The 14,161-nt window shown below is 45.4% G+C and overlaps 1 protein-coding gene across 2 annotated transcripts in view; it reads right to left on the bottom strand.

Moving 5' to 3' along the window:
- The window catches only part of TMEM272 (transmembrane protein 272), a 31,736-nt gene extending 21,471 nt beyond the window's left edge, over positions 1 to 10,265 (bottom strand). For both annotated transcript variants that reach the window (XM_023187318.2, XM_023187319.2), the window contains exons 1-2: positions 10,088 to 10,265; positions 3,571 to 3,651 (exon numbers count right to left, since the gene is read on the bottom strand). Coding sequence is in view for 1 of the 2 variants with exons in the window: in XM_023187319.2 (XP_023043087.1) it covers positions 3,571 to 3,628 (58 nt within the window). In the remaining variant the exon portion in view is untranslated. The remainder of the gene's footprint in view (positions 1 to 3,570; positions 3,652 to 10,087) is intronic.
- Between the last annotated feature and the right edge of the window lie 3,896 nt (positions 10,266 to 14,161).

The raw sequence follows: 14,161 nt of genomic DNA, 5'->3' as shown, positions 1-14,161 counted from the left end.
AGCACGCCCTGCCCCAGACCCCCAAAAGAGGAAAACGTGATTCCTCCTCTGCAACTCCCACACTTGAATTCTTGTGGGACCCACAAGCCCAGGACTGATTTTCCTGGTACTCTGGCAAGTAGGAGTTCAGAGTCAAATGAATTTTATTTAGAGAGGAAGAAGTTTTAAAGTTTTAAAAGTACGTTAAAAATAAATTAATGTGCTATTTCTCCTGGCCAGTGTTGTAGAATAAAATCTGCCACTGTCTGTTTAGTATGTTGAGTTGCGTAAATTTCTCTCATAGCTGGGGGCCTGCAAACACCACCTGGAGTCACGGTTCCTTCATCCAGGCCTGAGCAGAAGGTCTTTCTCCTGGTGTCCCCCTTGAACATGGACTTTGCTGGGCCCTTCTCTGCTGTTGTCTCCAAGTGGAGTTGAAGGGGACTTCCCAGGACCCGCTGACAGGTGCAATGACCTGGATTCACTGCACTTGTCCGTTTAATTGAGTTATCCTGTGAGGGCTGGAGTCCACTGCACATGCTGCACACGTATTCATCAAGATTTCACTGCTGCCCGGGGATGGAAGTGATCTCCAGGGTGGCCGCAGGCCGCAGGGAAGCAAATGTGCCGCAGCAGAGAGCTTGGCAGAGAGAGTGCCAGGTGGGGAGGCTGAGAGCCAAGGCTGCACAGTGGCCCAAGAGAGCTCCAGAAAGCTCCCGCAGGTGGCTTGCTGGGGTCTGAGAGCACGGAGACCACCCTGCTCCCTGGATGAACGACCAGATAAACAAGCCATTCCTTTGAGGCCGTCACCACTTAGCAAACTCCACATGTGGATAGGGACAGCACCAACCAATCTAACGGGGATATCTGGAGATTGTTCTTAAAGCATAAGATAAAGTAAAAATAAAACCTTAATTTTCTTTTTTTCTTTTTTGGGGACGGAGTCTCACTCTGTCATCAGGCTGGAGTGTGCAGTGGCACGATCTCGGATTGCTGCAACCTCCACCTCCCGGGTTCAAGCGATTCTCCTGTCCCAGCCTCCCGAATAGCTGGGACTACAGGCGCACGCCAACACACCCAGCTAATTTTTTTTTTTTTGTATTTTTACTACAGGCGGGGTTTCATCATGTTGCAGGATGGTCTCGATCTCTTGACATCGTGATCTGCCCGTCTTGGTCTCCCAAAGTGTTGGGATTACAGGCGTGAGCCACTGCACCCGGCCAAAACTTTTATTTTCTAATTACATAAGTATGTAGCTTTATAGGAAATGTGGAAAATGTTGAAAACAAGACAGAAGAAAAATTAGAAGTCACTTGAAAGGAAAACACTACGGTACATGCATTTGCATCTATGTACTATTTTATCAGGTCTGGGATCAGGCCAAGGAGGCCAATTTTTCCCAGCCTAGGTTCTAAAAGACATATTAATTATGAAAATCCTTAAACATTCATACAAATACAGAGAGTAATAGAGCAAACATTCAGATACTTGCCACTCAGGTTTCCATCTGCATGCTTTTTAAGTTTTTAAATTTTTTAGTTGGAAATAATCCCAGTTTGCATTTCCTGGGGATAGGGATATTCTCTTATTAATATAGTACCTTAGTACAGTCTCAGCTTCTTAAATTTACATTGATACAATGTTTACTCTGTCATCCATATTCCAATGCTGATGACCTAATAAAGCCCTTGGCTTCAATCTAGGGTGAAGTATTGCATTTTGTTGTCATATCTCCTTTGTGTGCTACGGTTTGAATGTGTCCCCTAAAGTTCATGTGTTGGAAACTCAATCCTCAATGCAAAAGTGTTGGGAAGTGGAGCCTAAATGAGAAGTGATCAGGCCCTAGGAGCAGAGTAAGTGGGTTCACGTCATCATTGGAGTGGCTTCATTATAAAAGGGAGAGTTCAGCTCTTTTTCTCTCACCCACATGATGGAAGGCCCACGGGGAAAACAGAAGCTGGTGTTTTTAGGAAACCTAAAATGTTTTTGTCTGGCTGGATTTTCCAGAGTGAGAAGGGAAGGAGTGATTCAAGAGGTAAACAGGGACCCAATCACAAAGGGTTTTGCAAGAGAACAGAAGCTTCTGTTTCATTCTGCAGGAATGGGGAGTCACTGTGCAGTGAAGGACCTCCCCAGAGGAGGTGCTGAGGGGACGGGCAAGAGGAGCGAGAGCGGTTAGGAGGCCTTGCCATTGTGCTGGCTGAAGATGGAGTTATTCATATAACGAGGGCAGAAATCTCAGCAATCAAAGAGGCCATCATTAGGCCAAGGTTGGCCTAGACCTTGACCTGCAGATTTACAGTGCAGTCAGGAAACATCCCTTTTTCTGGGAAACCCTGAGCATAATACTTCCTCTCTTGCCAACCTGCTGTTGCCATCAGCACTTCTGTTGCATAAACAGGTAGGATGTGTGTTGGGGGAGGTGGTGGTGGTTAATTTCCCAAAGATACAGAGCAACAATATAGCTGATGGTGTCTCCTTTCCCTGCCAGCAGTAAACCTATGAGTTTTTATCCTGCCAGAGCAGCAGAGGCCCTGGGTAGAGGCTCCAGCACCACTGTCCCACTTTGGCCCCCACAGCAGTAGGTGTGCTCCAGGGGTGAAAGTGGGGTGGCTCTTACAGCTGTCCCTGGGAGTAAAATGTCAGGGCTGTGCCTTAGGAGAATGAGGTGGGCACCGGGCCCATCGACGAATGGAGAAGGCCAGTTGTATCTGGGAGCCGGCGCTTCACTCATTTACCTGCTTAGTCAGTCAGTGCCTATTTATTGAGCTCCTACTGTGTGTCAGGCACTGCTGGAGGTGCTGGCATGCAGCAGTGCGGGAGACGTCACGGGAGGAGAGGTGGGAGGTGGACACTGTGTGCTAGGACATGGTAAGTACAGGTAAGGAAAGGTGTCAGCCCCTTGTTCTGCTGACCCTCCACCTTAGTCCACCACTACCCACTGACTGCTGCTTCCGGACATTAGTGCTTGGAGATGAGTTGCTTAAGGCTTCCCACAATGTTCCCTTTATTCACATTTCATCTGTAAAAGACCATACATCTCACCATGATGTAAAAGCTTTCATTCCAGCGACCCCCAAGGCCTGGGATCTGATTTTGGGATCACTTTTGGGATATTCCAAACACAAGAGAGACTGGGCCTTCTGAAATATGGTCCAGTCCCTCTGGACACAAAGGCCCCAGCAGGTGATAGTGGGGAAACGTCCAATTTAGTAAGGAGACAGGTTGAGGCAGGAGTAAGGGAAAGCTACCCAGGTCCAAAGTGTCACACTGACCGCCATGTTGCCCAGCACGGCTGCCATCATACATTGGTTGTAGCAGTGACTCCATTCACACACATATTTTTCAAACACATATTACACGGAAAACACATACCGTGAACTATGGAAAGCTAGAGGTGAATAGGTAAGGAATGGAAGGAGAAGGCAGCCAACCGAGGGCCGGATACTGTCTTCCCCAGTTCTACCACCCTGGGGCCACCCCAAACCAAGTGCAGCCCACCCATATGATCCACTCCAGCTTTAGCTCACTGGGTGATCCCAGAGCTCCCAATCCTACAAAACCAGGGCATTTCTCAGAGCTGTGACTCACCATTGCTGGCTATTTTAGAAATGCACTGATGACACGTTTTCTCCAGACCTCCTGGCATCGTTCTTGCTCGCTGACAAAGTTCTGAGGATTAAAAATAATTCATTAGAAAGGATGGTGGAAGGATTTACTCAGCACCAATAACCAACCCCCTCTGTGCATGTCTGTGGTGGCCTGCAGGGTGGTCTCAGTCAGGTGTGGCCTTGTTAGTGGTTAGTGGGGCTGAGAAAAAGACCCCCTGTTCCACAGACGAGGGAACCAGGCTCAGGGAGGTTAAGAGGCTTGCCCAGTGAAACCAGCCAGGAAGACTGGCTGGAGACAGGCCTGGACGGGGAGATGGTAAGAGCTCTCACTTGCTGAGCAATGGCTGCACCAGGCGTTGTGTTAACTCTTTAAATAGGCCATCTCATATTGAATCCCACAACAATCCTATCTGGGAAGTGTTATTGACTGCGTTTTACAGATGGTACCTTAGAGACCCTGAGAGCTTAAGATTCACCCTAAGACCAGAGCTGGCAACTGGCAGAGTCCACCCTTGATCCAGGTATGGATCCAGGTACAGAGCAAGGGGCCCCTCACTTCCTGATGCAGCTGCTGCACTCTCCCAGGGTCCAAGCCGAAGGCGAACCATGGCCTTGACCAGAGCAGCCTGGGTCGAGACCCGAGCGGCCTGGAGCGCCACCCCGGCTCCCCTGGGGACCTGCTGTGGTCTGGGCAAATTGGTTGACACTGAGAGAAAGGGCTTTCCTTCCTTGGAAGAAATAGTCATACACATTTCAAATCCACAGAAAAACTCCAGCTCATCAAGACAGCAAAGTTTCCTGTCCGGTAAAATGAAGTAGCCCTGTAAAGACATTAGGAGAGGAAAGGAGTCACTTTGTCCCTGAGGCTAGGTATGCGTGGTTCTACCACTTCCCACCATTTCGGTGCTTGGGAGTAGGGCCTCCGTGGCGGCTGGCTGATCCAGGCAGGATCTGGGGCAGACATCCTTACTTCACGCACAAAGTCTCCCCAGGAACCTGTCCAGAGTAGCCGTGGCTCCATTTAAAAGCATGATTCAACAGGGTCCTTTTCTCTCATATTGCAGGGGTTTGCAAACCAGGGGACCACAGCATTTTAGCAGCACTACCTGGTGAACTAGAGCTTAGGGCAGGGGGAACAGGCTGTGATGAGGAAGATTTGTAGTCTGAGGACAGAGGTGGTCATGATGACAGAAGGAGAGTTGTGGCTCATAGCAGGCGAGTCATTCCACCGCCAGTGTCAGCATGGGCCTGCAGGCAGGAGCCACGCAGCCCGCAGCTTCTCTCTGTAGCTGATCCACTGCTAGCACATGAGCAGGGTGGTTCGGCTGAGATTCGGGGATCTTATTGCCCATCACTGTCCTTCTAGGACATGTCATGCTCAAAACCTGGCTTTGTGTCAGCAGGACCTTTATAGCAGGAGGCAGTGTGACCAGAGATAGTCAGTCCCGAACGAGAGGCGTATCACCAGCGCCCTGCCAAGGTCTTCCACGTTACCTCATTTAGTCTCCCTAGTTCTTTCAGAGGCAGGTATGCCCCATTTTACAGAGAAAACCAAGATTCAGATCAATTTGTTTGCTCAAAGTCACCCAACTAGTAAGTGGTAGAACTGGAGTTTGAAATGAGGCCTCAGAGACTCTATCTGAAACCCGGACTCTGTGCCTTCAAAGCCCAGAATCTCTCCACTTCACCCCAGAGCAAGAATATAAAGGAGAAGAAACCTGGAAAGGAGAGGCTTCCCAAAGTGAGTCAGGGACTAAGCAAGGAGATCACGGTGGCTTCCTGGTCAGTCCTGTCATGCTTGATCCTATTTAACCAGGTAAAAATTCTTATCCCCATTTTACAGATGAAGAAACTGAGGGTCAGAAAAGTGAAGGACTTGCCCAAGATCACACAGCCAGACTGGAATCCAGGTGTTTTGAGATCTGCCAAACTTGAGGTGCCTACTCTGTTAACCAGAATGGACTTTGATAGTTTTGACTGCAGTGAGATGATGGGACACAGAGTGGCAGGGCTGAGCACCCAAGGTTTTCTGACCCCCCAAACCCCAGGAATCCCAAATGCAGCACTTGGGATTCAAGCGGTCCCTCTGCTGTTTCTGCCTCCTGACGCAGGCTCCCCCGCCCACTCTTCTCCTGGAAGCAACTGTGGAGAATGCACATGAGTCCTTGTCTCCCTGGCACGCAGTAGGTCTTCAGTATGTTTAATGAATAATTCCATTAACTACTATTCAAATGTCTCTTCACAAGGCTCCATTTTCCCCCACAATGTCCTTGCAAAAACTGTGACTGGTGTCCTTATACACAGAAAATCCAGGAACACCGCGGCCCTGAGTAAACCACAGCCCCCTTCCGCATCCTTTGACTCTGACATTCTACCGATCAAGGTGAAATGAGACCAGCTCTCTGGCCTAATGGGGTTTGCCAGGTGCACATCCTTTTGTTACACAGCAAGTAGGCCCCAAGCCATGGACAAATGGCTACTGTATGAATTACAGATTTATTGCTGATGTCCACACTTCATCAGGTTGATTGCCACAGGGGTGTCACAGAAGCTAAGCCACTTTAAAACCCTGCCTGGAAGAACAGTGGGTCCTCCTGGACCCAATGATAAGCCCAGTTATCTAAAGGGGCCATGGCCCATCATGGCTCCTAAAGGCCTGGAATGTCGGCTCCTTTCCTCACCGTTCTTAGGGAACACAGAGGGTACACTTCACATAACAGGGAGAGTGTGTACTTCACGAACCGCAGCATTTTTCTCCTGGATCACAGAAGGGATAAAACAGAGGGAGGAGACATAAGAGCCATCTCTTTATACTTGCATGGTGGAGTTGCCACTGATTTAGAAAATTCCTTTGAAATGTGTTGAACAGTTTCTATCAGTGCCTACAAACCAAGACATTCCAGTCTTCAAATCCATAGCAGCTTTGCAGAAACTAACGAGATTTGTCTTTGTCACATTATAACAACACATTTCTATCTTGGGCCATTCCTTGGGGTAAGAGGCACACACTTTAGCCTCCTGTGAATCCTGAAGAACAATGTTTCACCACAAAAAGTAATATAGAGCTGCATATACATTTTTTTAAATTCAAATATCCTAAATTGGCTGATCCCTCTAGCCACTAACTGTGAATAAGGTAGAAACATCAATCTGAAAAACAGTGATATCTTCATTGATAGTAGTATCAGACCACATGAGGTGGGAGCCAATAGAACACACCAACACAAGGTGCAGGTATTAGATCCATTTTATAAATGAGGAGACTCTTATTCCTTCAAGCTTGTTATTTTCATAAACTGGCAAGATGGATGAGAACTAAAAAAAGAATGATGTGCTGTTAATTCTGTCACACCTTAAAGAATGTTCCCTAAGAGACAGGTAGCAGTGGCAGTAGAACTCAGCTTTGGCAACCAGCCAGAAAGGGAAGACAGAATTCCCAGGTATAGTCCCAAATGCTGGCCGACAAACTTTGCATATTATGTTCAACTTCCCTTACAAGGAATACAATGTTAAACACACACACACACACACACACACACAAAATCATATGACCTCATGCATGTAATAATGTCTGCAGATCTATGTAAACACATGGAAAAAGATCAGAAGCATAAACGGTAAACCACTGTGAATAACTGTTCCCTATGAAGCCAGGTACAGGGATATGGGGCCACTGGGGCTGGGGCAGGGGTAGGTTGGAATGTGTCGCAGGCAGGCGTGGGAAGTATTTTCATTTCCACTTTATGCCCAAATATTGCCTTGCCTTTTCCCCCATTAGCAGGTTTTACCATTACAAGTTTAGACTTCTTTTTAAAACCTCTTAAAATTCAAGAAGTATTATTTGAAATGAAAAGTAGTTTGCTCTCCAAAAGTCCAGAGATTTTTAAAAAGTAGCATGTAGGGGATAGATGAGCAGGAAGGAGTAAGTCCACCAGGAAGCAGAAACAAAAAGGAGATTGATTGATGGTGGTAGGCAATATTTTTCTCTTTTGGAATATTTTCTTTAAAAATTACAAAAGCGAATTCAGAAAAATTAGATCATGGAGAAAAGAAAATCATTAATCATTATAAACAACGGCAGAACTTCTAGCCCAACAACTGCTAGTATTTTGGAGCTTTTCTTTTAAGTATATGCATATATACATATGCATATGTGCATGTACACAAATTTTACATGGTTGCAATAATCAGGCACATTAAGTGAACACATCATATTTTGACATAAGCATTCTTTCTGTCACCATTTGGTCTTCAGAACTCTCATTTTCGCAGCTGAATTATAATCCACAGAGTAGGTTATATCAAACTATATTTCTCTATATCTTGTTGCATATTTACTTTCCACTCATAACTAATCCTAAGACACATGTCTCTCCATGAAAAGTGCTTTGTTTTATGCACATATAGATCTCTTGGAATAGTTATTTAATTAAAAAGAATAAGCAACTTTTTGGCTTTGAGGTAAAATTGACTTCTAAATGAGTTGTATCCATTTCCAGTGCCATCAGCAATATGAGAGTGGCAGTTTCACCACACTTAACCAGCACTGGGTGGCTGAAAGACTAATGCATTTTTATTACTCTCATAGGCAAAAGTGGAAATTAATTATTTTAATTTACATATTTGATTGCCAGTGATATTGCCTATTCTTTCTAGACTCATTTCCCAGTTGTATGTTCCCCTTTGTGATTTGGTTTTTATGACCCATGATACGGATTTATTTCAATTCAGAGGAAGCCCACAAAGAAAGCTGCAATTTGAGAAAATAGCAGTGAATCTACTTTTTGATTCACAGAATTCACTGTGTGAATTTGCAGATTCAAATATGCTACAAAAGACCTATTCACTATTATGGTGGGGACTTGAACAACTCACAAAAAATTGCACGTTCCTTGGAGCCCTTTGAAGTGGCAGCTCTTCCAGGAGAGGGTCCCTCCACAGCAGGAGATGCCCAATAGAGCAAATACATACTAATGAGGGATTCATGTCAATGCAATCCATTTAATGATTGACTAAAATCTGTAATGACACAGATTTTAGTCAATTTCTATACCTTCTACTAAGAAAATGTACATTTTTTTCTTATTTGATAGAAAGTTTTCTTATTTGTTAGAAATCTGAAACAGGAAGAGATTGGGGTAACAGGCTGGGCAGTAGCTTCTCTCCAGTGTGAACAAGCAGTGACTTACAAGTCCATCCTTGTGCATGCTGTGATAGGACTGTGTGTCTTACACCTGCCTCTGCACCTAGAAGGGCAGTGATAATAGCTCCTGCTGCTTCCTATCCTAGCAGCTGAGTGATAATAAAGGGCACAATGGGAATTAATCAATAATATTTGCCAAATGACATGCTCAATGCATTTTCAATTTTCAATCCAATTGATATATCTCAGTGGTTCTCAATCAGAGGTGATCTGACCCCCAAGGCACATTTGGCAATATGTGGAGACATTTTTAATAGTCATAGCTGGGGCAGGGCTGTCGATAAAGAGACCAGAGATGCTGAAAAACATCCTGCAAGGAGCAGGGCAGTCCCCAACAACAGAGTTATCTGCTCCAAAATGCCAATAGGACTAGATCTGAGAAACTTTCTATGTCTGTCTAATGTTCTCAGTTTTAGAGTTCAAATTTGTAAAATTCTACCTTTTTTTAACCTCTGAGTTGTGTCATGAACCAACAGTAAACATATATATATGTGTGTGTGTGTACGTGTACACACACACACACATATATATATATATGATTGTGTTTTTACTGATTGGCTTGGTAAATTAAACTATTTATTCCTAAATCAACTGTGAGGACCGACTCACTCTTGGTTTTGAATAACATTGAATATCAGACATTAACCATCCCCATACCTGTTCCTTCAAAGCAGATGTTAACTAGTATTGTTGAATATTTCCAACAAACATTTTGGGTGCTCAGGACACAGTCCTTTCTTATCTGTAGCTCTCTATGTAACCTGTGCTGTTTTCTCTCCTAACTATGCCCGAATGCATGAATTCAGTGGAGGTTATTGCATACCTACTGTGTCTCAGAGTCATTCCACAACCTCCCTAGGATGCCTTCATTGTTTGCTCCTAGGAAATGAAAAATGCACTTCCTTTGAGCTCTACCACCCCTTTAAAATGACCAAGTCAAAGCCACTTGCTCAGAGCCCCAACAGGTAAGACACGGAGGTGACGTCTGTAGTCCCCACTCGCTGTCCTGCAGCCGGCAGGTTGTTTCTAAGAGACCCACACAACGTGCCTTCGCCCTGCAGTCATTATCCCTTTACAATTGTTCTCTTCTCCAGAAAACCCATTTGCCTTAGACTCAGTGAAGATTGTTTTCTTTCCCGCCATACAATTAAGAAAAGCACTTCCACAATACAGTCATTTTCTTTCCAGGAAGCATAAATCAGCACATTGGCATCTTCCTGAGAATGATTTCAAGAAACCCTCTGCTAGGACTGTGTCTCCAACTTCACAGGCTGTCCAGGGCTGCCGGACTCACCTGAGCTGAGCAGAGTGGGATCCAGAATCGGGCGGCACTCAGCACTTCTGTGGTCCCGGTGTCCAGGCCTCACTCTGTGGGGTTCCTCTTCACTTGGGGCTCCCACTCCCTGTTGCACGCTTTCTTTCTCCCTTTCTCTCCCGCAGCACAACAGCAACTCGTGGCTTTTCCTCTAAGGGGCGGGTTCTCTCCATTTCCCACTCCCACGTGTGGGGAGAGCAGCCCCACCACCTGCTCATACCCCTGCAGTGTTCCCTAGGCCCGCAGGGGGGCAGCAGAGCCACCCCGGGAGCTGTGGAAAGATGGCCGATCCCTTGGAGTTAGGAATTCCCACGGGAAACATTTCATTTCAGTTCCTTAGGCACTAAACCTAGGGACTTAGTTCTGGTGCGAGCCCCTTCTCACCCCTTGCCCTTCCTGCATGTTCGTGGCACACAAGGACGAGAGGACCAAACAGCGGCTGCTTAGGAAATAGGGTGAAGGTACTCAAAGTGGACTGAGGATGTGAGAGGTGCCGTATGGACTCGAGGACTGCCACCTAGAAAAGGGATTAAATTGATTCCCAGTCATTGCTGGCGACAGATCTGAGGCAGAATGAAGTTACAGGGAGGCCAAATTGTGCCCCATGTCTTAAACTTTGTAACAGTGGCCTTCTTAGACCTGAAGCAGGCTGCTTTGTGAGGCTGTTGTGTGTTGGTGGTGTAAGCAAGCACCTAGCAGAAGTTCTCAACTGCTGATGTGTAAGAAGTGCCAGAGATTCTTTATTGAAATGCAGATTCCTGTACCACCTCCCAAAAATTCTGAATCTGTAGATCTGGGCCTGGGCCCAGGAATCTGCAGTTTAGACTGCTGTTTCCTGTAGGTGCTCCATGGACCACACTTTGAGAAACTGGTGTAACATGACATTAAAGGCATTCTCCAACCCTGACATTCCAGGTTTTTTGTTGTCATTTTGGTGGAAAAGGCCAGTCTACTGGGGAGGGACTGGGGTGAGGCAAGAGAAGAGCCTATTATGCAAAATGTAAGGAGCTGCTCCCTCTGAAGCTACCCCTGCATTGCACGCCCCTGGGAGGGCACCTTTCTGGGCTCACTCTAGGGCTGGCCCTGCCACTCTCCCAGTCCTGAATTCAAGCTGACCACTTCACACCACAGGACAGGGTGAGGCAGAGGAGCAAGGGGAGGAGACCTGCTGGAGAAAAGGACACACAGTCACAGTCACCAGCCACATAATAGCGTTTCAGTCAGTGATGGACCACACAGATGGTGGTTCCTTAAGATTATAATGGAACTAAAAAATTCCTATCACCTAGTGATGTCGTAGCAGTCTTAATGTTGTAGTGCAACACATTACTCATGTGTTTGTGGTGATGTTGGTGTAAACAAACCTACTGCACTGCTACTCACATAAAAGTATAGCATACACAATTATGGACAGCACATGATACTTTACAGTAATAAAAAACAACCAAGTCACTGCTTTATGTATTGACTACACTATACTTTTTATCATTATTTTAGAGTGTACTCCTTCTACTTATTTAAAAAAAAAAAAAAAGGTTCACTGTAAAAACACCTCAGGCAGGTCTCTCAGGAGGTATCCAGAAGAAGGCATTGTTATCATAGGAGATGACAGCTCCTACCTATTATTGCCCCTGAAGACCTTCCAGTGGGACAAGATGTGGAGGTGGAAGATAGTGATACTGTTGGTCCTGACCCTGTGTAGGCCTAGGTTAATGTATGTATAATGTATGGGCTAATGTATGAGTCAAAATTTAAAAAAATATATACAAAGTAAAAAAGATACAGTAAGCTAAGGTTACTTTATGATTAAAGAAAAATATTTTAAATAAATGTAGTGTAGCCTAAGTGTACGGTGTTTATGGAGTCTATAGTAGTGGGTAGTAACGTGTTAGGCTTTCACATTCACTAATCACTCACTCACTGCACCCAGAGCAACTTCCAGTCCTGCAAGCTCCATTCATGGTAAATGCCCTATACAGGTGCACCATTTTTTAATCCTTCATATCATATTTTTACTGTACACAATGTTTAGATGCACAAATACTATGTGTAGTATTTTCTATGTTTAGATACACAAATACTGTAGTGTTACAACTGCCTACATTATTCAATACAATAACATGCCATGGTCTTTGGCCTTTTAGGAACAGTACTAGTCCCTGGCCTTTTAGGAACTGGGCCCCACAGCAGGAGATGAGTGGCAGGTGAGTGATCATTACCACCTGAACTCCACTTCCTGTCAGATCAGCAGTGGCATTTGATTCTCACAGGGCCACAAATCCTATTGTGAACTGTGCATGCCAGAAATCTAGGTTGCACACTCCTTATGAGAATCTAATGCCTGATGATCTGAGGTTGAATGGTTTCATGCCAAAACCTTCCCCATCCCCACCCTCATGAAACTGGTCTCTGGTGCCAAAAAGACTGGGGACCACTGGGTGTGTAGTAGGCTATACTATGTGAGTTTGTGTGAGTACATTCTATGACGTTCACACAATGGCAAAATTGCCTAATGTCACATTTCTCAGAATATATCCCCATTGTTCAGTGATGCATGATGGTACTTGAATCTTCTCTTATCTCACATTGAGCGAGTGGAAGCAGGGTGACTGTGAGCAGCGAGGTCAGAGCCTTAAGTCTTCCCTGCTACAATGGTGGGGGTCTGGGAGCACACAGTGACCATGAGCCTGGCGTGGACGTGGCCAAAGGGACAGTAGTCCTTTTTGAGCACATTTTAGCCCAGACATTAAAACAAACAAAATTTCAGGTGATGAGGCAGTCTTCCTGGGAGCTCAGGACGGGAGAAAATAATGGCAGGTCACTCAGGAGCTTTCCCACATGTCCCTGAAGATGCAGCAAAACATCAAAGAATATTTTTCCGCCAAACCAGACAACTGTATTTGTGAGTATAGAAATAGGAGATTATTGTCGGGGAGAAAGTAGGAGGAGTCTTTGGAAAGTGATTATGAGACTCCAAAGCTAATGATAAATGATAGTAATAATAATAGCTGTATCAGTTAGGAAAACAACAGCCACAGAAGAGCTGAAAAATCACGCACAATGTTACGGTGGAGTAACCCAGAGATCAGCAACTGAGAGTGGAAGTAGTTGCTAACCCTAGAGATGTGAGTGGAAGACCACCACTGGAAATGCTGCCCGAAGCCAAGTAGGTGCGATTAATACCCCCACTTCACAGATGAGAAGCATGAGGTACAGATTGATTAAAGGCACATGGCTACTAAGTGTGTAATGAACTTAAACTCAGACCATGTGATAGAGTCCACATATGGCACCACTACACTACTGCCATATGAATAAAGGGCACATGGTGGGGAGATGACAGTAGAATTGAGTGAAAGCTGAATTCAGAGTATAATTTTTTTTTTTTTTTTTTTTTTTTGAGACGGAGTCTGGCTCTGTCGCCCAGGCTGGAGTGCAGTGGTGCGATCTCAGCTCACTGCAAGCTCTGCCTCCCGGGTTCACATCATTCTCCTGCCTCAGTATCCTGAGTAGCTGGGACTACAGGTGCCCGCCACCACGCCTGGCTCATTTTTTGTATTTTTTAGTAGAGACGGGGTTTCACCGTGTTAGCCAGGATGGTCTCTATCTCCTGACCTCGTGATCCGCCTGTCTCGGCCTCCCAAAGTGCTGGGATTACAGGGGTGAGCCACCGCGCCCGGCCCAGAGTATAAATTTTTAAATGCTTGTTTTTAGTTGAAGTGGTTCTCCTGGTAAAAGTGAGTTCATTCATTCATTGAATGAATACTGCTGACTCCAAGCCAGATACGGCGAGTAAAAAGATTACTTAATAAAATTCAATGTATCCCATAAGGAATTTTGATGCAAAAGAGTAGTGAGTGAATGAGCATGTGCCTGAGTTTAATTACAAAGGCAACTGTGAGTTAATGAAGGTAGGCCTGACTTCTTGATGGAAGCTGTAGAAATGAAGGGAGATACTAAAGTTGCCCAAAGACCAGGTTGTGCACCCCATAAGGAGCAATCAGAAAGCCGAGGGATACTGATGAGTGTTCACTCTCACTTTTTTTTTTTTTT

The sequence above is a fragment of the Piliocolobus tephrosceles genome, chromosome X (genome assembly GCF_002776525.5).
Source record: "Piliocolobus tephrosceles isolate RC106 chromosome X, ASM277652v3, whole genome shotgun sequence".
Classification (NCBI taxonomy): Eukaryota; Metazoa; Chordata; class Mammalia; order Primates; family Cercopithecidae; genus Piliocolobus; species Piliocolobus tephrosceles.
This window is presented reverse-complemented; position numbering and strand designations above follow the sequence as displayed.